This window comes from Cynocephalus volans, chromosome 3 (assembly GCF_027409185.1).
Source record: "Cynocephalus volans isolate mCynVol1 chromosome 3, mCynVol1.pri, whole genome shotgun sequence".
NCBI classification, from domain to species: domain Eukaryota; kingdom Metazoa; phylum Chordata; class Mammalia; order Dermoptera; family Cynocephalidae; genus Cynocephalus; species Cynocephalus volans.
Genome location: NC_084462.1, coordinates 56,675,010 through 56,697,954, shown reverse-complemented (window position 1 = coordinate 56,697,954; position 22,945 = coordinate 56,675,010). Strand labels below are relative to the sequence as shown.

Sequence of the window (22,945 nt, the reverse complement as noted above, 5' to 3'; positions counted from 1 at the left end):
GTTTCAGTCCAAATCCCCTTCTTAAAGATTCACAAAGCATATAAAAGGCTGAGAAGTAGCATCATGAAGAAAACCCATTTAATTTTTTCCCCCCATTTTCATGGAAAAACTTATTTGGGCCTGGAAAGGCTTTCCTATGAAAATCAGTCTTAGGGAGACATTGGGAAAATACTCATATTTGGCTCATCACCATGGACACAAAATCCACTTTGCTTTAATGGTCATCTGCACTCCCTTCAGAGAGCAAGCAAGCAAAATAAAGTGTTACTGAAGCTTGGATATGCAAAAGCTTGCAGAAAGAGGCACTAAGCTAAAATTACAGCAATTTGCCAAAAACATGAGGGTGGCCAAAAACTTCTGAGAGAATGTTAAGCTATTTTTCTTTTAAAATGGGCTATGGGTGCATATTCTGCTTTATCCCAATAAGACTTTGTAACATCTTCTGCGATATGAAACCTCTGACTAAAACTGTATATTAAAGCTTTGTACAGGCCTGGGCATAAGGAGCCAACTATGGGAAGGACTAAGCCAGCGCCCAGGTCCAGGCTCACACACTGGGAGACAGAGGAGCCAAAACCCCTGCTGGGAGAGCCCTCTCAGCCAGAAGCTGGCACCCACCTCTATGAGTCCCCTTGTTCCCTACCCGGTAAGCCAGGGCTCTTGTTTCCTCAGGATGTCCAGGGCAGGTGTGCTGGCAATGATCTTCTCTGTGAAAGCCAGACCCAGGACCTCTTTTACTTCTGCTGTACAACAATCACGGGAGCACAAAGGAAAATGGGATTTTTACACCCAAGTACTCTCTTACAATAGCACCTATTGACTGGTTTTCTGGAACCAATGGAAATCGCCAGAATAACAAGGCAGGACAAAGTGATGAGATAAAAAAAAAAAAATTTCTCAGATTGACTCAGATGCAGGTGAAGTAAGAACTTAGCTCTGGACTTTATGAGAAGCCTACATCATGAGGAGCTTGTGAAGTGCCTGGGAAAGAACCTGGGAGGGCTGGCTGAGGCTCAGGGGCCGTGAACTGTTAAGGATAGCACTGCCAGTCATGGGAGCCGCTGACTGGAGAGGCAGTCACAAGTATACATTGCCCCAGCTCAGCTTCCAGATGTGCCTGTGCCCCAGTCCCGACGCCAGCTATCAGACTTTGGACAAATTACTAAATCTGTCGGCCTCCATGTTTCATTTGTTACCCGCACCTGTAAAATTGTGAGAACACCTTCTTTTCACATGAGATGATGAATGTGAAGAACACTCAGTGATGGGGGCTGGAGGAAAATTCAAGGTGGCCAGGGAGGTGAAGAAGTAGGGCATCTGGATAGAGCAGGGCCAAATGTGAGGGAGGGAAGAAGAAATAAAAATCAGTGGTAGGCAAAAGGAGAATAAGGATGGAGGTAAGAACAGAGGAAGTGGCAGCTCGATGCTGGGGTGCATGAACAATCACTTGGTTAACACTATATCAAAGGAAGAGAAAAGTCCATATACAGTTAGGAGTGTGTAACTCTCGCACACACTCCCTTTTTAACAATAGGTTTGACATCCCTGGGGCTTATCCAAGGAGAAAGGTGAGAAGAAGCAAAGACATCCATGAGAGCTCATTCATTAGGTTTATTCTGAGGTTTCTCCCCTTTAAAGAGACCATTTATCAGTTCTTTCTTCATCCCTCCTCTTAGACTGAGATGGGTGAGAAGGCAGTCATGAAAATAAATGCCCAAGTGACCACGATGAACAGCGCTCTGGAAAGCAACTCAGATCAGCTAGAAAAGAAATACCTCCGGAAAAATTACTGCTCTTCCTGGGACATCAGGGCCACCAGTGCTGCCTGTACCTCTTCTGCCTGAGCTGGGGGCAGCAGAGAATCCTGAATGAGGGTCACAGCAGCCACCTCTGTCAGGCTGCTGAAGCCCTGGGATGTTTTGACAGGGAGGTGCCCGGCCAGCTCGCAGAGAGCAACATTGAAAGCATCACCTTCCTTTATCCCAAAGCAGGACTTCCGGGCCCACAGAATTACTCGGACCCCTGTGAGGGCTGAGGAAAGTGATGTCTTTCCAGGTGGAGCTCCCCGGGTCACAAACAAATTATGTGCAATATCATGGTCAGTCAGATAGTCAGTGGCCCAACACACCCTGCTTATCAAGGCTTCCAATTCAGGGCCTGGCCCACTAGTGTAAAAGAGGAAGCCAGGAGCAGGGAGAGCCTGGAGCAGATGCAAATGGCCCCCAGGATCCAGGGGCTCACTTGGCGCCCCCTCCACAGGCAGTCTGTGGGCCAGGTAATAGCCATGCAGGTGGAGGTGGTTCACTGAGGCCAATCCACCCAGGCTGTTGAAGCCGACACGGAAGCCCGGGTGTAAACTCAGCAGCACAGCCTCAATCCCAGCCCGCAGCACCCCTGGCAGCAGGCGCTGGGGAAGCCCACGGGCAGGCTCCGGCACCAGCAGCACGTGGCCCCACTCCAGGGGGCTGACATTGATCACCACGAAGATGTCCTCTTGCTGGAGAGCACTGGGGAGATCAGGCTCCCGGAGCAAACGGAAGAGGATTTCTGCCTGCCGGATCTTGTTGAAGTTAAACTGTTCAGGGTCAAATGCCTGCCTCACGCTCTTGATATTCTGGGGGCACCTCCTCTGCATACCACGCTCCACATTTAGTTGAGCCACAAAACCCACAGCACCAGGGAGGGTTTGGGTCTGCAGCTCTCGCAGGCGGTAGCGAAACAGCCCCAGCTCCATCCGCTGAGCCCAGGCAGAGCAGAGCGCAGAGTCGAAGCGAGACAGTGGCAGGGCGTCCAGGAGGCCACGCTCATTTCTTGGCCACTGAATCCCTTTGGTCACAAGTTCCTTCTGCCCATAGACAAAGTCAGGAATGCCTTGCCCTTCCCAGTCCTCGTTGTTTGGAGGTAGCAAATAGGAAGTTTCATTGGAATCAGGTGGAATAGCCATGAAACTGACCTGAAACGATCCTAAGAGATGAAAAGCACAATGATAGCAACCCACTTCCAGAGATTTTTATTTTCAAATAGTTTTTACTTTTTCTTCTGATTAGAAAAGCAATATATGCCTTTGGCAAAATATTTAGGAAACAGAATTTTATCACATGCAATTGAGCTTATGTTTCTGCTGAATTAAAAACACATATTGACTATCTTTTCTTTGTAAAAGTTATGTATATTGATTGTGTAAACTTTTTTTATTTTTTAAATTTATTTACTTATTTATTTTTTTAAAAAATGACCAGTATGGGAATCTTAACCCTTGACTTGGTGTTGTCAGCACCACACTCTCTCTCAAGTGAGCCACGGGCTGGCCCTGAGTAAACTGTTTTAATGGAGAAAAAAATAAAGATAAAATACAACCCTTGTTCCAATGCCCAGGGAAAAATCACAATTTACACTTAGCCTCATGATTATATATAGATAGACCTTTTTTTTAAACAAAACATCTTCAACTGTGTACATATAGGTTGTAAGCTTCTTTTAGTTTTTGTTGGCTGGCTACTATGTGAATCCCAACTCTTGACCTTGATGCTATAAGGCTGTAAATAGTTTCATCCTATTATATACAATGTTGCAATGAACACCTGTTCATTCATTTTTGTAAAGGTTTTTATTTTCCTTTAAAATAAAATCCCAGGAGACCACTGGGTCAGAGTATGTCCATGGCTCAGGTTTTTGATACACATTTTGTCAAACTGCCCTCCAGAAAACTGTACCAGTGTTCCAGTGTAGGAAAGTGCCCAGGGTTTCAAAGATGACCATTTCTTTTGTGGGAACAGCTTTTCCACTGTTCTGTGGTAATTCCAAATGGCCACACATAGAACCTTTTGGGTGAGGATGGCCCAGTGTGTGCATATCTGCCCAGGGCCAAACCTTCCAGTGAGAAATCATTCATTCATGCTCAATGCCCAACTCATGCCCACTCCTGATGTTCTGGGGGCACTTCTTCTGTACATCTTGCTCCAAGTTCAACTGAGCCACAAAACCCAAGTATCCATGAAGTAACTACTGAGTATGAGGGAATGAGGACATAGTGGCAAAAAAAGGCAAACAAGGTCCCTATCCTTATGGAATTTATGTTCTTGTGGTGGAGTCACACAATAAGCAAGAATAAACATGGTAACTACCCATGGTGATAGCACTTTGTGGGAAACAAACAAGTGATACAACAGAGGGTCACTAAGATGTCCTATTTCAATAAGAAGGCAAGGCAGGACTCTCTGAGATGACAGCTGAGCTAAGAAGGATGAGAAAAAGCCAGTAATGAGGAGCTGAGGAAAGTGTGTTCTTGGTAGTGGAAACTGCAAGTCTGAAGCACTGAGTGCTATGTCTGTTCAATGAGCAGAATGGAGGCCAGTGCTCCTGGAGCATGGCAGACGACGGTCAGAGGGTCTGGGATGAGGCTAGAGAGTTGCCTTATGCATTATGGTCACAGGCCCTAAGCAGAAAAATAGTCTGATATTTCATAAACATTTTTCTAACTGCTGTGTGGAAATGGGTTGTGGGGAACAAAGGGGAAACAGAGAGATCATTTAGGTGGCCATTCTGGTGGGCCATGTGAGAGATGAGGGTGACTGGGTGGCAGGGATGGCAATAGACACAGAGAGGAGCTGGGGATTTAGGTCGCGTTTTGAAGACCAAGCCTATAGGGCCTGCTGACATGTTGGCTATGGGGACGAAGGGAAAGAGAAGCACTGGGAATGACATGGCTTCAGGAACAAGGTAGATTGAGGTGGCATTTACAGAGATGGAGAAGCTGGGAGGTGAAGTGGGAAGAGGCTGACTGAAGGAGGGGAAAGCAAGAGTTCAATTTTGATTATTAGGTTTGAGAAGCAGCCAGGGCTTCCAAGAAGAGAAGTGATGTAGGCAGCCGGACAGTCAAGCCTGGAGGTCAAGGGTAAGGTCTGGGCTAGATACAAATTTGGAAGTCAACAATAACATTTAAAGGCAGGGACTAGGACCAAGAACTCAGGACCAAGATGACACCAAATGGCTAAAAATATGAATAAAGACATATCAATCAACAGAATCAACAGAAAGTGGGTATTGTCATATTAATAGTAAATTTTAAGTTCCTTTTACTTAAGAATAAAGAAGAACACTTTATAGTGACAAATCAATAGTGACCACGTAACAGGATCGGACACTTAGGAGACAAGATAGGAACCTTTATAGGAAAACCAAGAGGAAGGAACACTGGCTGCATATCTATCTTGTGCCATGGTAGTGTACTTTCCACATCCACTCAGTGAACCTCACAAGCCTTCGAGGTGGTATCATCATCTCGAAAGAATGGAAAGAGATTAGGCTTTGGAAGGCAACAAGTTGTTTAAATTCTAGCTCTACCTTTCACCAGGTATGTGACCTTGAACCCCCAGAATAAAGTCCATTTCCATACTGTGGCCTCTGGCCTCTGAGGGCTTAGCTGGGCCTCCCTCTTTTGCCTCATCTCATACATCTTTCCCCCTTGCCCACTCTACACTCTTACTAAGCTTGTTCCTGCTCAGGGCCTTGGTGCCTTCTGTTCTTTTGTCCTAAAATATCCTTCTCCCAGATTTCCTTCACAAGACTGACTCCTTCATGTCTCAGTTCCTATGTGTAAAGGTATGTAAGCGGGGAAAAACAGAAAACTGAGTGAGAGTGGGAAAAACACACACTGTCTTTCCTCTGCTCTCAGCACAATCATCAACAAAGATGACCGACTTCTGTGACCAAATGTGTGGGGATTTCTCCCCACTGGCTAGCCAGCCAGCAGTCCTTCAACAGACACCAACAGGGTGTCCTCTAATTCAATTCCGACACTATCTGCCTGGAGATAGCTCAGATCCCACAGTGAGAGGACTCAGTCCCCAAGAATGCCTCCCACTTCAGAAGCCAGTTGAAAGTCCAGGCCTCTGGAACTTCTGACCAACCAGCTAGAAACTGAAGTCCCCACACCCCCACCCCATTAGTTTGCTGGAGCAGCTCACAGAACTCGGGGAAACATGTACTTACATTTACCTGTATGTTAAAAAGGATATTACAAAGGATACAGATGAAGGATGCATAGAGTGTGGTAGAGAAGAAGGGGCGCTGAGCTTCCATGCCCTCCCTGGGTGCACCACCCTCCAGGAACCTCCATATGTCCAGCTATCCAGAAGCTCCTCGAACCTTGTGCTCTTGGGCTTTTATGGAAGCTTCATTATGTAAGCATGAATGACATAAGGATAATGACGCCTGTTTGTTCAGGTTCGTCTTGACCTCTCTGTGCAGCATTCGTTCCTCTCAGGCTTCCTCCAGGGCTTGGCAGGGCTCCTCCTGAAATGAGGGTCTTATGACCTACAATCAGCTAAGGTAGGTCAGAGAATTTCCTGTCAGAGATTTCCCAGAAAAAGGAGCAGGTGAAAGGAGGACAGGAGAAGGTCAGACTAGCATGAGCCAGGAATGTGGACAAAAACAATATGTAAATATCATAATGTTACAATATGTCATTGCCTTAGAGAAACCCGTGTGGCCATCCTATCTAATGTCCCAAGGAAAACAGGAAGAAAGAAATAATATTACAATCAGGAAAAAAATGTCTTGGAAAACATGAAAAAACTGGAATTAACTCACAAAACCAAGAGCTGGTACTTTGACAAAAACACCTGATCAATAAACAAACCTCTGAAAAATCTAACCAAGAAACAAAATAATTTCACAAGCAGCACTGGACACTATTTTTAAAAGTATGTTAGTACTCAGTTTTATCACTGTATCAAGAATTGATCAGGTGCAGGAAGGACAATATGTTGACCAGATTCACCAAGGATTGCCAGACAATTCACAATACCTATTTAATAATTTACAAGGAGCAATATGCCAAATGTCACAAAATGTTCTTGTTGGCTGGTCACTATAGACTCTCCTCTGTACAAAATCTACCAGGAAGTAAAATGATAATCGGAAGGTTGTTAGTGAAGAAGGGTTCAGAGCCATGTGAGGTGGCTGGAGATCGAGGTCACAGCTGGTCACCACGGCACAAAGCTGAAACCCATATCTTCACCATGAAGAGATTCTGATTACCATGCAGCCCAGGTATTAGCCTTGGCTGGCCAGCGCTCCCTCTCCTCGGTCTAATACAGGAGATATAGTAATAGCTTCTTGCTCTTTGCCTACCCTTCTACTAACAGAAGGCCAACTCTTTCCTGGACAAGAAAGAGCCTACTATCAAGAGAATAATGATTAGGTTGGCACAGGTCTACACCCCAGGCACTTTGATTGGCTTTGGTATTCCCATAGCTCTGCAGCCTCCGCTTCATGGAGTGGAATATTTCTACAACAGTGGGACTCACAGGTTGATGTAGTGAGTCATTTATTTATTTATTTTTATTTTTATTTTTTTAAAAGATGACCGGTAAGGGGATCTTAACCCTTGACTTGGTGTTGTCAGCACCATGCTCTCCCAAGCGAGCAATCGGCCATCCCTATATAGGGATTCAAACCCATGGCCCTGGTGTTATCAGCACCACACTCTCCCAAGTGAGCCATGGGCCAGCCCATGATGTAGTGAGTCATTTAGAGTCACTCTCAGATGATCATCTTATTATCGAGTGCTGGGAAAACTACACTAAGCAAGCATGTACTGAACAACAATCACTTATCAGGTTCTAGGGATCATGGTCCTCCACAGCTCCTCATAGGGCTTGCAGGCTACTGGAGAAACAGACATAAACCCAATCGTCACTCAAGAAACATAAATTGTAAACAAGATACAAGCTGTCAAGGAGAAGCACTGGGTACTCTTCGCGTGTGGATTCCTAATCTAGTCTAGGGAGTCAGGAAAAGCTTTCTTATGGATAATACAGAAGAGAAACTGAGAGTCCATAGTGGCTGAAACACAGAGAACCAACAGGAAAGGGCAGAGAGAGAGAAGGAAATGTGGTTATAGAGGGCCAGGATTTGGATTTTTAACCATTTAGTGATTTTAAACTGAGACTGACAGGCTCAGGTTTAGACTTTACAAAGGTCAGCAAGTAGAATGAATGGGAAGGATCAAGAACTAATCCCATCTCCCTTTCCTTCCTCACCTTGTGGAGTAATATAGGTTCATTTATTCACGTGTGCACAGGATAAATATTTACTGAGAGATAAATATTTACTGTGCAAAGCATTATCCTAGGGGTTGAAAGAGGAAAAAGCCTTGGTCCCTACAGCACAGAGTACACAGTCTGCGGGTGGGGTGGGGTGGGGTCACAGGAGAGCATGTAAGCTGGAATGATGAAAACAGCAGTCGGAGCCTTGAAAAGAGCCTTGGACCAGACCAACTTTCTAAATGCCCGAGCCTGGACAAGTCACTGAAACCCTCTGGACGTATGTATTTCCACGTTTGTAAATTGGGAACCTACCTTGCCGGGCTGTTGCAAGAATCGAAGACAACTATGAACAGTGCTTGACATCCTCAGTAAACAGCATCAACATGTAACAAGGTTACGGTTACTTCTGGAAGAGGTGCCATGGGGGCTGCAACACGTGCGGTGCCCGATGATGATAACATCCGGAAAAGCCCTCTCTGGGCAGATGGGAAGCCGACTACCTCCGGCCACTCAGCGAGCCTCGAGGTTTCCCGAATATCCCGGCTCGATGGATTTCCTAGATGCATGCCCCTTACCGGACCCCACCTAGGGCTGCCGCCACCGCCGCCACCATCTGCTGCAGATGAGGCGGATACACCGCGCGACTTCCTCCGCAACAGCTACCAGGACCATAGGGAGGTCGCGACCTCCTCGACGCTTGCGCAGCCTGCACGCACACGCACGGCGTGACCCGCCCTGCCCACTCCGGAGGCGGGGCCGTGAGGCCTGGGCCCCGCCCCGGGCCCCGCCCCCAGCTCGCCTGGGACAGCCCGGAGCGGGAAGCTGGCTGGCTAAACCCGGCTGGGAGCGCCTGGGCGCTTTAAGGAGGGGGCGGGCCCAGGAGCTTTGGCCCCAGGAGCGGTTGCCGGGGACGGGGCGGTGACGCGGTCCGAAGGCGGAAGTGAGAAAGTTGCCGGCGTCCCGAGGCGAGTTGGTAGAGCTGTGCGCGCGGCGCGGCGATGGGGAGCTCGGGCAGTCGCTTGTCTAAGGAGCTGCTAGCCGAGTACCAGGTGCGCGGGTCGCCAGTCCCCGGGGAGCTCGCGTGCGGGCCTGCGCGCGGGAACGGGTTCCCGGAGCGGGCGGAGGCGGCGGCCTCAGGGCGCCCCGCTAACCCGGTCTCTGGCTTTACCTTCCAGGATTTGACGTTCCTGACCAAGCAGGAGATCCTCCTGTGAGTGCTTCTTCGAACCTTATCTTCGACCTCGGAATCCTCTAGAGACAACTTGAGGGGTGGGGGGGACACTATCTTACTGATGGGCAAACTGAGGCCCTCCCGGTGGGAGGGGCAGGGGTTTGCCTGAGGTCAGCAGCGGAGCTGGAACTAGAGGCCAGGAGTCCAAACCCCGGGCCGCGCCCTCCTCCCGGCACATACTCCCCGCCCGCGTCCGGGGCCCCAACTTCACACCGCAGAGCCACCTCGCAGATTCCAGGAAAAGTTGGGCGCTCTTTGACCCTGCCCTTCGCTGGCTTCTGCACTACCGAACTTCCTGCCCCAGTCCAGCAGGGGCTGCTGTGGCACTAGGCCGACTCTGCCTACTGGCAAAAGAAGAAAAGCCTTGGGAAGCCTGGCTCCTCCCAACTTTACCTGCACAGTAACCATTAACGCTTATCAAAGCACTCTCCATGTGCCAGGAACTGTGCTGAGTTGCCTACATTACCTAATTTAATCTTCAGGAGGGAGGTACAGGACAATGAAACAGGTTCAGAGACCACACTCCGAGTAAATGGATTTGAATTTGGGCTGGAACCCTGTTTCCTAGCTGTGTGCCAGCTTTATGCGGCCAGGACACTTGAGGGAGGAGATTCCTGGGCTTCCCTTGGCAAAGATAATTCCTGTGGGAAGGAGGTGGAGGCTGAGGAGGAGGATAGTTCCAGATAGCTGATAAAAAGAGGGAGGCTTTGAGGAGCAGATCCTGGAGTGAAAGTGAGAGTGAGGTTTTGATTTTGCTCTTATCTCCCGGTTCTTCAGAGCCAATTTCTGGCTTCTTCCCCAACTTCTCCATCCCTTGGGGATCTCTAGAATGAGTGCCCCGTACAGTGCCTGGCACACAGTAGGCCCTCAGTAAATACCCATTGCAAGAATGGACTCCCACTGTACTCTTTCTTGTGATATGTCTCCCTTTGACTTACTGTTGTCTGATGACTCGGAAGTTCAATGTATGTGACTTAGCTCCTCACCTGGTTTATAAGGAGTGGAGGTGTAATACACATAGAGAGACTGATTGCTTGAGAGTGTCAGCAAGTTCCCCTCTCTCTGCCAGAGCGCACAGGCGGTTTTGTGAGCTGCTTCCCCAGGAGCATCGGAGCATGGAGGAATCACTGCAGGCACAAGTGTCCTTCGAGCAGATCCTCAGCCTTCCAGAGCTCAAGGTGCAAGCCCTCCACCCCCTCCACACCGACTCCCTCTGCTAGACTCCCTAACTCTTCTTGCCACTTGCTTTGAGATCATGGGGTCATCGGTCTCCATTCTGGTCTTTTCTCTGCTTAGTCCTGATTTCCTGGGGGCAAAGTCTTTACCAAAATCACCCAGTAGAATTATCTAGAATGGTACTTTTCAAATTGGGATACTAGGGCATATTCTTGGGAATTTCAAAGAAGTTTTGTCCTTTAAGAGTAGTCGAAGGGCCAGCCCGTGGCTCACTTGGGAGAATGTGGTGCTGATAACACCAAGGCCACGGGTTCGGATCCCTATATAGGGATGGCTGGTTAGCTCACTTGGGAGAGCGTGGTGCTGACAACACCAAGTCAAGGGTTTAAGATCCCCTTACCAGTCATCTTTAAAAAAAAAAAAAAAAAGAGTAGTTGAGTTACTTTATTAAAGTTTGAGAAATCCTATTTCAAACGCTGATTGCCACTCCATAGGGCTGCTGTGAAAACTTCTATGCAAAGGGCCCAGCCCAATGTCTGTAATACGATAGTTGTTCAGTTAAATGTTTGTGTTTTAAAATAGCCAGCCCATCTTCCTCCCTTTGCATAGAATGCCTTCCTCTTCCCACTCTGCTCGCACTTATGTTGTATATGATTGGCCTTTGGGTGAAACACTGACTCCCAGGAAGCCACCCCTGGCCCTTCCCAAGCTGGGTCAGTTTGCCTTCCTGTGACCTCAAGGTCTTCCATGCTGGCCCAAGGCACTGGTTGTTCTCCCCCATAAGCCTGAGCTCCATGGTGCTGTTTCTGTAACCTGGTCCCTCAAGTTTCTGGTAGGGTTTGATAAGTGTGGCCCCAGGCTGTGTCCTGTGGCATTCACAGAAGACTGTCCTGCCTAGACAAACCCCTTCAAGGAGCGAATCTGCAGGGTCTTCTCTACATCTCCAACCAGAGACAGCCTGAGCTTCGAGGACTTCCTGGACCTCCTCAGTGTGTTTAGTGACACAGCAACCCCAGACATCAAGTCCCACTATGCCTTCCGCATCTTCGGTAAGGACCAGGAGGAGCCTAGTGGAACACCACCCCTTTCCCCATGGGCTTTGTGGCAGCACTGCTTAGGGAATGGGGGCCATTGTGAAACCTTGGAGCTCTTCCTGACCATGCCCATTTCGGCTTCCTGTGTCTGCTTTCTAGACTTTGATGATGATGGAACTTTGAACAGAGAAGACCTGAGCCGGCTCGTGAACTGCCTCACAGGAGAGGGCGAGGACACCCGGCTCAGTGCTGCAGAAATGAAGCAGCTCATTGACAATGTGAGCAGCTGGCAGGCTTGGGCCTAGCTTGCCAGCTGGGCCTGGGAGCAGGAGGGAAGGGCTGGGGCTCTGGCCTGAAGCTCTCCCTTTTCCAGATCCTGGAAGAGTCCGACATTGATAGGGATGGGACGATCAATCTCTCTGAATTCCAGCACGTCATCTCCCGTTCACCGGACTTTGCCAGGTATGACAGTGGTCCCCCTGCATTCTGGGTACCTACAAGTCCCCATCTGCTTCATCTGGGTCTGGGACTTTATTCTGGAGGTGGTGCTGGGGTGAGAGAAAGCCCCTCGCTTCCTGATTGTCTCAGGTAACTCTTCTTCCAGAAGGGTGTGACATACATGGGACACAGCCCATTCCAAGGAAGGGTCTTTGGGGAGAGGTGGGTTAGTTTGGGCTTAGTCTCTACCCTCCTCTTCCAACAGAAAATCCAACCCCTTCTTTTCTCGTTCAGCTCCTTTAAGATTGTCCTGTGACAGCGCCACAGCATGTGTCCCAGCACCCTGTCCAAGAACTTTTCCACTACTGAGCTGTGGCCAAGGTTAAGCCTGTGTTGCCTGGGCCAGCCAGGCTGGCCCAGCCTGGAGCTGGCACTGTGCAGTCTGGCCCCAGGTAGGGGAGGGGAGCGCCCTCCTTGTCAGGGCCTCTTCCCTTCTCACCGCCATTGTCATCGCTGTTTGTGTTTCTACTAATCATTAATAAACATTTAGAAGTTTTGTTTGTTTGTAACACTAGAAACACTGGTATGAGGAAGGATTGAACTTCTAGGAGCCTTCAGTCATGCTAGGAATAAGCACCATCTAAAGAAGGGGCCAGTGGGAAGTCAAACCACACGCCCACGCCGCCCACCCCCGGGTCAGTGTGTGAGGGATGGAACACTCCCATATCCTGATTGTGGTGCTGGTTACATGAATTTCTACACGTTAAAACGCAAAGAACCATACACCAAAAGAAAAAAAGTCAATTTTACTGTGTAATCATTTGAGAAATTTTTAAATAGTTAAGGAAAAAAAAGGCCCTGTCCCCTGTGTCCCCACCTCTGCTGAACTGAACCAGGGATGCAGAGTAAAGTGGCTGAGGTAAACCAAATGAATCCCTCGCCCCTGCCCATCAGTGGGTTAAACTCCCCACCTAAGAGCCACGCTCCACTGTGAGATGTCGTCAGCCAGGGTAGGCTGACTGGCTCACTGGTCCCTGTGAAGAGGAGGCTCAGAACTCCCCCAGAACTCAGAACGAGACCAACCTGAAAAAGCAGCAGCCCTTTAAGAGGAAGGGCCATGATTAAACAATAACTGTTCAGATTTTATTTTTAAAAAAATTAAAGTGCATCTTATTAAAAAAAATATAAAACCCATATAAATTCAGGGCCCCTGTGCTGGAGACATTGTCACTATCCCTTAAAGTAGAGACAGGCAAGGTGTGACGGGTGAATTGGGGACTGGGAAGAAGACAGGGTACAGTTTGTTTCCTGTGTCTGTGTTCGAATATGGGGCTAGGGTGGATGTGGTAGAAGGGGACACTCAGGTTTTTTCAGGATGGAATGGAGGAAGGCAGGTATCAGTCTCTTCCTTGTATTCCAAGGGAAAGGTGTATATTGTCATTAACTCTTCTGGGCTCACGCCGTCCTCTCATGTGGCCACAGCCTGATACAGGCTGGAAAGGTCCAGGAGTTGGGTCTGAGCTCAGGGCCAGGTGGGGACTGGAGTGCCAGCCTGGCCCTCTGGTCCCTGAGGTTGTAGGATGATGGCGGCAACAACTAGATCCTTGGCTGGCTGGCTGGCAAGGCAGCACCTGCGGAGCCCAAGCTGGCCCCTGGTTCTGCAGTGAGAAAGGGCAGCTTGTGGCAGTAGGGTAAGGCAGAAGGTGGAAGAGGCCAGTTGGTGAAGGATTTCCAACTCTGTCTCAACCATTTTTTTTTTTTTTTTTTTTTGTCTTTTTCGTGACCGGCCACACCGCGCTCAGCCAGTGAGCACACCAGCCATCCTTATATAGGATCCGAACCCGTGGCGGGAGCACTGCTGCGCTCCCAGCGCCGCACTCTCCCGAGTGCGCCATGGCGTCGGCCCTCAAACAACCATTTTGGATGAGTCTCCAACACCCCCGGGGGCCAGGAGGCTGTGAACTGGAGTGGCCACGTGCGTGCCATTGCGTGTTGTCTCTCTCCCTCTCTGTCTGGTTTCACATTTTCTATTGTTTCTTAAACAAAGGGCTCAGTTTACATCAGGAGCATTGTTCTGCCCACTGGGCAGGCCCCGTCTTCAGGCAGGACCTTCAGGGCCATGGCTGTCTGGTTTGTGGGGCCTCACTACTTGGCTGAAGAGCAGTAGGCCAGCTGGCCCCAAAGCTCCTGAGGGCTAGGCACCGGGGCTGTGTTCCAGGAGAAGTGGAGGTGTAGCCACCCCCTCTGAGCATTCATGGCTCCTGAAGCCAGGGTGGCCTCCTCTAGTAGTCAGCTCTCATACCACAGAGTCACGAATCTCAGAGCCCAGGCGGACCCGCGGCCGGGGACACACTGGGGACACCTCCACAAAGCTGTCTTGGATGCTAAGTGGCCTCTTCTCTGACTCGGTGAAGACCCGGGGCTTGGGAGAGCTATCTGACAGCGTCTGGTAGCCTCGGTGGTCGAGTGGGGAGGTAGGAGGGCCTACACCATTCAGCGGCCGGATCTCAGGCGGCAGCACCACAGGGCGGGTCTTGGGGTGCACACTAGCACACTCTCCCTGCTTCAGGAAGACTTTCATGCCGTCCCGGTGCCGGTAGAGGAAGAATAAAACCAGAAGCACCACAGCGAGCACAAAGAGGATGCACATCACCAGGAACTCGTTCCAGTAGGACTTGTCCACACCCCAGCTGGCTTTGGCACCAGCTGGCGCACTCACACCTGACGTGATGACAGGCATGCTGCCGACCCCGTTTGTTCGGTCCGCCGCCCTGTCGTCCATCACCTCTGGGCAGTAGCTGGCCACCAGCTGCTGGAAGCCCTCCTCTAGCGACCAGCACTGGAACACCCCCAGCCCCTGCTGGCTGCCCACCAGCAGTAGGTCTCCAGTGGGCAACACACGGCAGGAGGCCGAGGCATTGACAGGGGACCCGTTGTGCAGCCAGAGCCGGGTCGCCAGGTTGGAGAGGAGAGGGCAGGCCAAGGTGTTCACTGTGTTGGGCTGGAACTGGACTTGCTCACATGGCTTCTCGCCTGCGGGCAAAAGAGGCATGGGGTGTGGGGGGCTGCGCTCTTGGGGCCCTGACGGGCAACTGGGACTCCTAGGACTGTCTGAGTCTCACTTTCTGGGGCCCTGCATGCAGGGCTGGAGGGATGTGCATGTGAGAAAAGGCATTTACACGCCTAAGAAGCCTTCCAAGCAGACTTGGCCCCCACTTCTCTCCTCCACCCTTTGAGGGGGCACCTTACCTGTTGGTACAATAGACTGGGGCCTGTCCCAGGAAGTGTTGCAGAGATCCTTGGTATTGGCTCCCTCGATGTCCTGGATCCATGGCCTGGGGAACAGAGAAAAGTCTAGGATAGGCCAGGAAGCCCTGTGAGCCCATGTTCCCTCACGGCTCAATACAGACTCAGCCTGGGTAAGGGATCTAGCACTCAGAGACCGCCAGGCCCAAATGACAGACTGCCCTGAGCTGATTCCCCACCCCCACAGGCTTTGAATCAGCATTATTTCAAATGAAAATTACTATACTATTTCCCTTAATTAGAAAAGCAGTATGTACCCTCAGAAAAAGTCTGGAAGAACAGCTGGATCTGTAAGTATGTATATATCTCTTTTTTAGAAATGCACATGCATTCATTTATTTAATAAAAAATAATGAAGAAGTAATTACTGATGCACTCAGAAAATGGAAAACTCAAGCAAGCACAAAGGATAAAAACACTGCAAAAATTACATATCATCTACCATCCAGCGATCATGACAGTTAACATTTCTAGTGTGTCCTCCAGGTATATGTATATATGCTCATGCTTGGTTGTTTGAAATACAAAACTGACATCAGTTATGTCCATCCACATATGAAGCAAGAACACTACAAATGGGACAGATCTCATTTTTTAGAATACATGGATTTTCGTTTAATTTACACATGTAGAAAAATCTGAGAGGGTAATATATCAAAATCTCACTGTGATTCTCTCTAGGTGGTGGGATTAGGCTTAGGTTGTTTGTTTGCTGGCAGTTGGCCAGTAAGGGGAGGGGTAGTTTTTATTTTGTTCATGCTCATCCCTATTTTCTAAATGAACATTTTACAATCCAAATAGCTTATTCTGAAACCAATTTTTAATGGGTTTGTTAAAGGACCGTTTGTAGCCCTTATTATTACTAAAACACATTCACAAGCCAATCCACATTCTCCTGCAAGGCTTTTCATAGCTGTGACATTTCATACTTTATCAAATTATGTCCCTGCTTTACAGATAGGTAGGAAAGACAAACATATAAACTTACTGTCAGAACTACAACATTTTTCAGAGTAAGCAAGAAAGCTAACTAATAATTATGTTGAGACAATGGAGGTGAATGAGGCCATTTAGTGATCCTGTAGAGGGCCTAGGCAAGGTGTTCTGAGGCCCAGTGCGCAGGGATGGATGAGGGGGAAGGGGGCCTTTGGGCGCTCTCACCTGGAGGCCAGCTCAGGCTGGTAGAGGCTGATATGCTGGCAGCTGGAGCCACTCCATGCACAGTAGGGGTCCCGGGCAAGGAGACAGTCCCCACAGCTGTGGTACAGGCTGCAGTTGGCCACAGGCACCTGGACTACACCCGAGTATGAGGCAGCATACAGCAGCCCCTGCACAGCCAGACATGGCGGATGAGAGAGGGCATGGTAACGAGGGCCATCACCCATGCCACACCTGGCTCACATGCCCACCAGACCACCCCAAGGGGCTTCCATCATGTTCCTGGCATCCCCACTTTCTGAGAGCCTGTGCCATGAACCTGGATCCCGTATCTTTCCATCTTGCTGGGGCTAGGGAAGACAAGCTGGGTGGGGGCTGCTTAGTGATACTGGAGGGGCACCCCCCCAAGCACACAATGCCCAGACTCCTCCTTTGCCTGCTTACCCTGTGGGTGTCCAGAAGCAGATTTTGCACAGGCTGTTCTGGTGAGAAGATCTGGAGCTCCTCGATGATGTGCACCCTGGAGCCTACGTCCACCGCCTTGTGTAGCCGGCCATCACCTGGAGCATAGACAGGACTCAGGCCCTGCAGGGAGCGCACCGCCCATGACCACCAGCCATACCCTCTCCCCCAAGCCTGCCATGCTGCAGGCTCTCACCTGTGCCCAGGAAGAGGACATCGTAGGTATGGTGAAGGCCAGGGACGTGGTGTACAGCCACACGCTGGTAGCGGGCCTGGGGCTGAAGCAGCAGCAGGTGGCTGCGGACCTGCCCATCCATCAGGAAGTGGTCCTTGAGGAAGTTCAGCACTCGGTCTGGGAGCTGCAGGGACGAGTTGATCTTCCTTTCCCGGGCACTGTTGGTGATGCACTGAAGGAGAAGGCAGCAGCGTCAGGCTGCAACACTGGAGGGTGCAGGCAGGATGGGGCCCTGCCTCCCCAGGGAACACAGCCGTATTGGCCCCACCTCGGGAGCCACAGCTCATCTCTCGCAGTTTTGCAGAGGGCCAATGTGCCGGTTTGAAGGCCAAGTGCAAAGCCCAGGGTGTGGAGAAACCAAGGGCATGCAGAGTTTCTTTGCTGTGCCTCCTCCCTGAACCCCTCTCCTCACCATCACATGCACACACGGCCTCAAGGGCCATGAACACACTTCCTGCTCCTCCAGCCTCCCTTCACCAGCACTCAGGGAGCCCTGGATGAGCAGAGTCTTGTGCAACGGCAAGAGCTGGCTGCAGTTAATTCCCGCACTTGCCTGGGGCCTCCTGATTCTCTCTGCTCGAGGGTTTTTCTGCACCAGGGTGGAGTGGCCCTCAACCAATGAGGCACAGGAGTTGGTGACAACTACTCTGGTGGGACAATTTTATTTTTTTCCCACCCACATATCTCCAGTGGGACAATTCTGAGACATACTCCATACCGGCTCAGGGGGCCCAGCGGTCTGAGCTCCAGCTGCCCACAGTGCTAAAGGCCAAATGACACACGCTGTTCTGGCTCTCCTCCCTCCCTCTCACCTTTCTACTCCCCCACACTGCTTCCTGGGATCACCTCCCAAATAAACTATTGGCATTCCTATCTTTGTCTCAAGGTTGGTTTTAGGGGGAGCCCGTTAGACTGGAAGAAAAGAAGAAAGGACTATTTCCCTATGGCCTGGTCATTTGGTCACTTGTAATTAAATAAGGAGCTCACAGCTAAGGCAGGGTAGGACTCAGCGAAGGGACGATTACTATAGTGTGCAGTCAGCGGCCTGATGGGGGCACACCTGCCTGGCTTGAGACAGGATTGAAGGCATTCTGACATTCATAGTCACATCTAACCCACTAAGACAAGAAGGCCTGGGCTTATGTCCCCAATTTAAAGATGAGAAAACAGATTCAGAGAAGCCAAGTGATTTGTCTGAGGCTAGGCAGCCTTGGTCCCAGCACCCACTCTAGGTTCAGGGAGCTAGTACCCACCGCTCCAGGCCGAGGCGTGGGCACCAGCTGGGTCACAGTGTACCACTGCTGTGTCTCACGGTTCACCTCCTTGTAGAGGCCGTCAAAGACCTTCTGCACATCTTTCATAGTGAAGACACAGACAGCAGAGCCCTCTGTAGTGCCCCTGTGCCTGCAAGGGAATCAGCTGCATTAATCTAGGAGCCCTGGGGGTTCAGGATGAGGCTAGCTGGGCCCAAAGGGAGGCTCCCGGGCTCAGTCCCAGACACCCTTCACCCTCCCAACCCCAGCTAGGTCCTTGGGGCCCTACCACTGGGAAGTGAAGACCCCGTAGAAAAGCGTGTTGCGCCAGTCCTGGGGGCTGGGGCTGAGCGTGAAGACGTCCTGCAGCACGTTGAATGGGAAGCCGTCGTCGGGCCGGGAGCACAGCAGCTGGGCCTTAAGAAAGGACGTCCAGCGCTGCTGCAGCACCCGTTCACCACCCTCATCACCCTGGAGGAAGAATGAGGGACAAGCTGGGCTTAGGCACAAGCCGGGGCCATGGGGTGGAGGCATGATATCTCCTCGCTGTCCCCTCCCCAGCAGTAGCTGAGACAGACACTGGGAATGAAGGGCAAATGAAAGTCAGGACTGAGTTCCACCTAAAATCCAGAAAACTTGGAGACAGCGTACATGAGCCATCACAAGAGTCCTTTCTGACTGCAGATTACAAAGAAACAAGGATGAATGGGAGCCTACGTAAATATGGAAAGGTGTCCATGATTTACTGCTGAGCAAACTAGGATGCCAAAGGATACAGCAAAACTCGTATCTGTAAATAAGTTAATAATATAAATACACATATAGTTACACATACGCAAAAAAAAGATCAGCAAGGAACATTCTAAAATGTTAACAGAAGTCCCTTCTTGTGGTGGGGAGGTGGGATTATAACAGCAATAATTCACAATGAGTCACTGCCTACCACAATGCTAAGAGCTTTACATGGATTAATTAATCCACGTAACGTCTCTGAGGTCAGTGGTGGTGGTGTTCCCATTTAACAGACGAGTAAACTGTTCAACCAAGAGCATGAGGGACTTGCCCCAGATCCTAGATCCCATGATGAGCAGGCTCTGAACCTGAGCAGTCTGCCTCCCAAGTCTGTGCTCTTAAGAATGATGCTACACTGCCTCTTTATCTTGTGATTTTTGTGTATACTTCTCAATATTTTCCAATATTCTTAAGTAAGAAAAAAAACAATATATGAGATATTTTAATGTAAAAGGAGAAAGAGAAAAGCGTAGCCTTCAGCGTCTGGGGAGTGGTCACACTGAGAGCCCATCCCCCTCACCTTGCAGATGCGTGCAATGCGGGACACAATGGTATTCTCAAAGAACTCAAACTCCTGTCCAGTCTCACTGAAGAAAAAGTAGATCTTGTCATCGTCACCTTGCAAGCTGCCCAGGCTTTCCGGAACATAGGCTGAGGCAACAAAGGCTGGGTCTGTAGGGTCCAGTGGGGAGTGCGGAGTCAGCCCAGAAACCCTGGAGACAGGCCCTGCTGGGGGAGACTGCCCCCTCACACAGACACCCATGATTGCCCACTGGGTGGGTGGCAGGAGGACTTCACCTTGTAGCCAGTTGAGGGAGCTCTCAGTCTTGGTAGGGCGGAGGCTTTGGCTCCGGGAGATGGCCGGGTCATTGCCCTGGAAACTGCTGACTGTTCCAGTGTAGAGCTCACCATCTGCCAAGAAAACATTCCCATGAGAATGGCCCCTTCTCTCTACTCAGGTCCCAGAGTGACCCCAGCACTACCCATCTTGCCTACAGTGGGCAGAGAAGGAAGCAGGACTTGGAAAAGCCAAATCCAAGGGCAACCCATGGTCACTTTGCACCCCTAGCCATCAGCATGGCATGGACCCACCAGCTCAGACATGGGACTCATCCTGCCCAGAGCCAGCCCTGTGCACCTGCTGCTCCTGCATGGAGCTTCGATGTGCCCATCCTGCCCCCAAAACTCACCAACCACCAGGGCTGTGGATTTGAAATTGGGGTCAAAGGGACAACGGCCCTTGCCATCTTCCAGGAGGACATTCCCCACTTTATCTTGTGCCAGAGTGAAGTTCTCCACATTCTGCAAGGAGCAGAAAGGCAGACTGAGGGGCATGTCAGGTAATGAGACGTGGGCTTGGAGGCAACTCTGCAAGCAGGTGCAGTGCGTGGGACAGGAGGGGGTAGGTGTCAGACAGGCTGTCCTCACCCCTGTACCTAGGGTAGAGAGCTACACCATCTCATAGTATCTGATGCAGCAGGCACCATTGGTCCTTTTTTGGCAGATGGAAGATGAGGCTTAGAAAGTTATGTAGATCAGGAAGGGGCAGCAACAGGACTCATTCTGTGTCCTTCACCGCCCCCGACCAAAGGAAAGTTTGCCAATCACAAAACTAGCTGAGCCTCAAGGTGCCCAGGGATGTCTAACTCCAAAGCTGGTGCTTCAATCCATGGCCTCAAATGCCACCCTCTGCTAGGGTGTGCACAGGGTAGGAACGAAACGGGGAGATGAGATGAGAGAGATGAGAGAGAGAACCAAGATGAGATGAGAGAACCAAGCAAGAGCAAGGGAGAGAAGCGGGAGGAAGCACAAGAGAGCGGCAAGTCGAAGGTAGGGCAGGGTCTTTGTGTGTGGGTGATTGCATGCAGCCTTGTCCTTCCCCCTGCAGGGAGACCCCGGCTGTCGGGGTGGGGATGGGTGCCAAGGTGGTAGACCTCAGAGCCCACTGCTACCTAGAAGTCTCCCCTTGGGCCCTGATCTTCACCAGGGGTTGGTGCTAAAGAACAGCTCCCTGGGGAGAAAGAGGGGCAGTTCCCAGGCCAGCCCCAGGGTAGAGGAGGGGCACTTACAATGTAGGTGCACATAGGGCTGAAGGCGGCTGTGCCGCAGGTGTACAGGTGGCTGCTGTTGAGTGGCAGGAGGATCTTGATGTAGTTCTGACAGTCGCGCTGAGGGGAAGGAAGGCGAGAAAGTCAGGCCTGGGCACAAGCATGCTACCAGAGGGCACCGCCAAGCCCTCCCCTCCAGACTCAAGGCTAGGCCTGGGAGCGGAGCACTCAAGTCTGGGAACAAATGAGAATCCAGGAGCTTCCTAGGGCAGAGCAGGCAGTGACCACAGAGTGCACTCTACAGGGCACCTTGGGGCTCAGCTAGCTTTGTGACTGGCAAACTTTCCTTCAGTCAGGGGGTTAAGGGTACAGAATCCCACCTTATGGGCTGCCTTGGCCCCTGAGGGTCCTCTTCTAAAACTCAGTGAAAACCAGAGTTCCCTCCCAACCAATCTGGTGAGAAAGCCACAGCCAGAGCAGGAGGAAACACTCAGTCCTGAACCCTGAACCTCAGAGTCATGTATTACCTCCACAAGGGGTTTAATGCATCTCTAACAGAGCTTCTGACCATTCCCCAAAAACTTGCTCCTCCTGAGATTCTTCCACTCTCATTAGTGGCAACTCCACCTTTTCAGTTGTTGAGGCCATAAACCTTGTGGGCAGCCTTGGCTCCTTTTGCTTCTCATAGCCCACAGCTTTCTATCAGGAAATGCTGGTGGCTCCATCTTCAGCCCATCCAGAATCCGACCATTTCTTGCTCCCTTTACTGATACCATCTGTAGTAGATTTAATTATGCCCCCCCAAAACTCCCTGAAGCTTGAATTGTGTGCCCCAAGATTTATGTATTAGAAACTTAGTCCCCACTGTGACTGTTAAGAGGGTGGGAAGTCCTATTATGGTAATCGAAAGGTGGAGCCTTGAAGAGGTGATTGGATTGTAGGACCATGCAGTAGTGAAAAGATTAAAAATAGTGGTCAGGGGCATGGTTCTGAGGGCTTTAAAAGAAGAGGAGAGTCTATCTCTCTTTCTCTCTGCTTCCATCATCTTACAATGTGAGACCCCTGGGTCAGTGTCACCACCACTGGGTGGACTTTGGACTTCCCAGCCTCAGAAACTGTAAGCAATAAATTTTGTTTTCTTATAAATTACCCAGTTCCAAGTATTTTGTTATAAGCTACAAAAATGGAGTAATACAGGAAATTGGTACCAGAAGTGGAGTGTTGCTTATAACAAGTACTTGAAAATGTGGATGCAGCTTTGGAACTGGGTGTTAGGCATAGGTTGGAGGAGTTTGGAGAACTCAGAAAACAAAAAGACGAGGGAAAGTTTGAAATGTCTCAGAGACTGGTTACATGGTGGCGAGCAGAATGCTGACAGAAATATGGACTGTAAAGACCATTCTAAGGAGGTCTCAGATAGAAATAAGAAGGAGTTTTTCGGAAACTGGGGTAAATATCTCCCTTGCTGTGAACTAGCAAGGAACTTGGCTGCATTTGGTCCATGCCCTAGGACACTGTGGAAGTTGGAACTTAGCAGTTGTGTACCAGAGTACTCAGCAGAAGAAATTTCTAAGCAGCAAAGCATTAAGGAAGCTGCAGGGCTACTTGTAACAGCCTATGCTGAGTTATGGCAGCAAAGGCATGACATAAAGCCAGAATTTAAAAGGAAAGCAGAGTGTAAAGATTTGGAAATTTTACAGCCTGACCATGTGGTGGAGAAGCAGAGAGCATTTTCAGAAGAAAAATTCAATGGTACTAAGA

The 22,945-nt window shown here is 50.1% G+C and overlaps 3 protein-coding genes across 4 annotated transcripts in view; 1 reads left to right on the top strand and 2 right to left on the bottom strand.

Moving 5' to 3' along the window:
- Positions 1 to 1,635: 1,635 nt before the first annotated feature.
- On the bottom strand, positions 1,636 to 8,735 carry GDPGP1 (GDP-D-glucose phosphorylase 1). Its single transcript, XM_063091553.1, has 2 exons — positions 8,364 to 8,735; positions 1,636 to 2,964 (listed from the first exon to the last, which is right to left on the bottom strand). The coding sequence occupies exon 2, from the start codon at positions 2,942 to 2,944 to the stop codon at positions 1,787 to 1,789; it is 1,158 nt and encodes a 385-aa protein (XP_062947623.1). The 5' UTR covers positions 2,945 to 2,964; positions 8,364 to 8,735; the 3' UTR covers positions 1,636 to 1,786.
- Positions 8,736 to 8,908: 173 nt separating this feature from the next.
- On the top strand, positions 8,909 to 12,486 carry CIB1 (calcium and integrin binding 1). The gene is made up of 7 exons (XM_063091231.1): positions 8,909 to 9,100; positions 9,227 to 9,261; positions 10,352 to 10,460; positions 11,357 to 11,507; positions 11,652 to 11,770; positions 11,866 to 11,954; positions 12,225 to 12,486. The coding sequence occupies exons 1-7, from the start codon at positions 9,050 to 9,052 to the stop codon at positions 12,244 to 12,246; spliced, it is 576 nt and encodes a 191-aa protein (XP_062947301.1). The 5' UTR covers positions 8,909 to 9,049; the 3' UTR covers positions 12,247 to 12,486.
- A 1,287-nt stretch (positions 12,487 to 13,773) lies between these two features.
- The window catches only part of SEMA4B (semaphorin 4B), a 37,927-nt gene continuing 28,755 nt past the window's right edge, over positions 13,774 to 22,945 (bottom strand). The window contains exons 5-15 of one of the 2 annotated variants that reach the window (XM_063090304.1): positions 21,206 to 21,304; positions 20,327 to 20,438; positions 19,935 to 20,048; positions 19,657 to 19,808; positions 18,634 to 18,815; positions 18,345 to 18,495; positions 17,053 to 17,263; positions 16,839 to 16,954; positions 16,398 to 16,564; positions 15,180 to 15,265; positions 13,774 to 14,963 (exon numbers count right to left, since the gene is read on the bottom strand). In XM_063090304.1, the coding sequence (XP_062946374.1) occupies positions 14,227 to 14,963; positions 15,180 to 15,265; positions 16,398 to 16,564; positions 16,839 to 16,954; positions 17,053 to 17,263; positions 18,345 to 18,495; positions 18,634 to 18,815; positions 19,657 to 19,808; positions 19,935 to 20,048; positions 20,327 to 20,438; positions 21,206 to 21,304 (2,127 nt within the window). In that variant the 3' untranslated portion in view covers positions 13,774 to 14,226. The remainder of the gene's footprint in view (positions 14,964 to 15,179; positions 15,266 to 16,397; positions 16,565 to 16,838; positions 16,955 to 17,052; positions 17,264 to 18,344; positions 18,496 to 18,633; positions 18,816 to 19,656; positions 19,809 to 19,934; positions 20,049 to 20,326; positions 20,439 to 21,205; positions 21,305 to 22,945) is intronic. The other variant, XM_063090305.1, reaches the window with a different exon arrangement.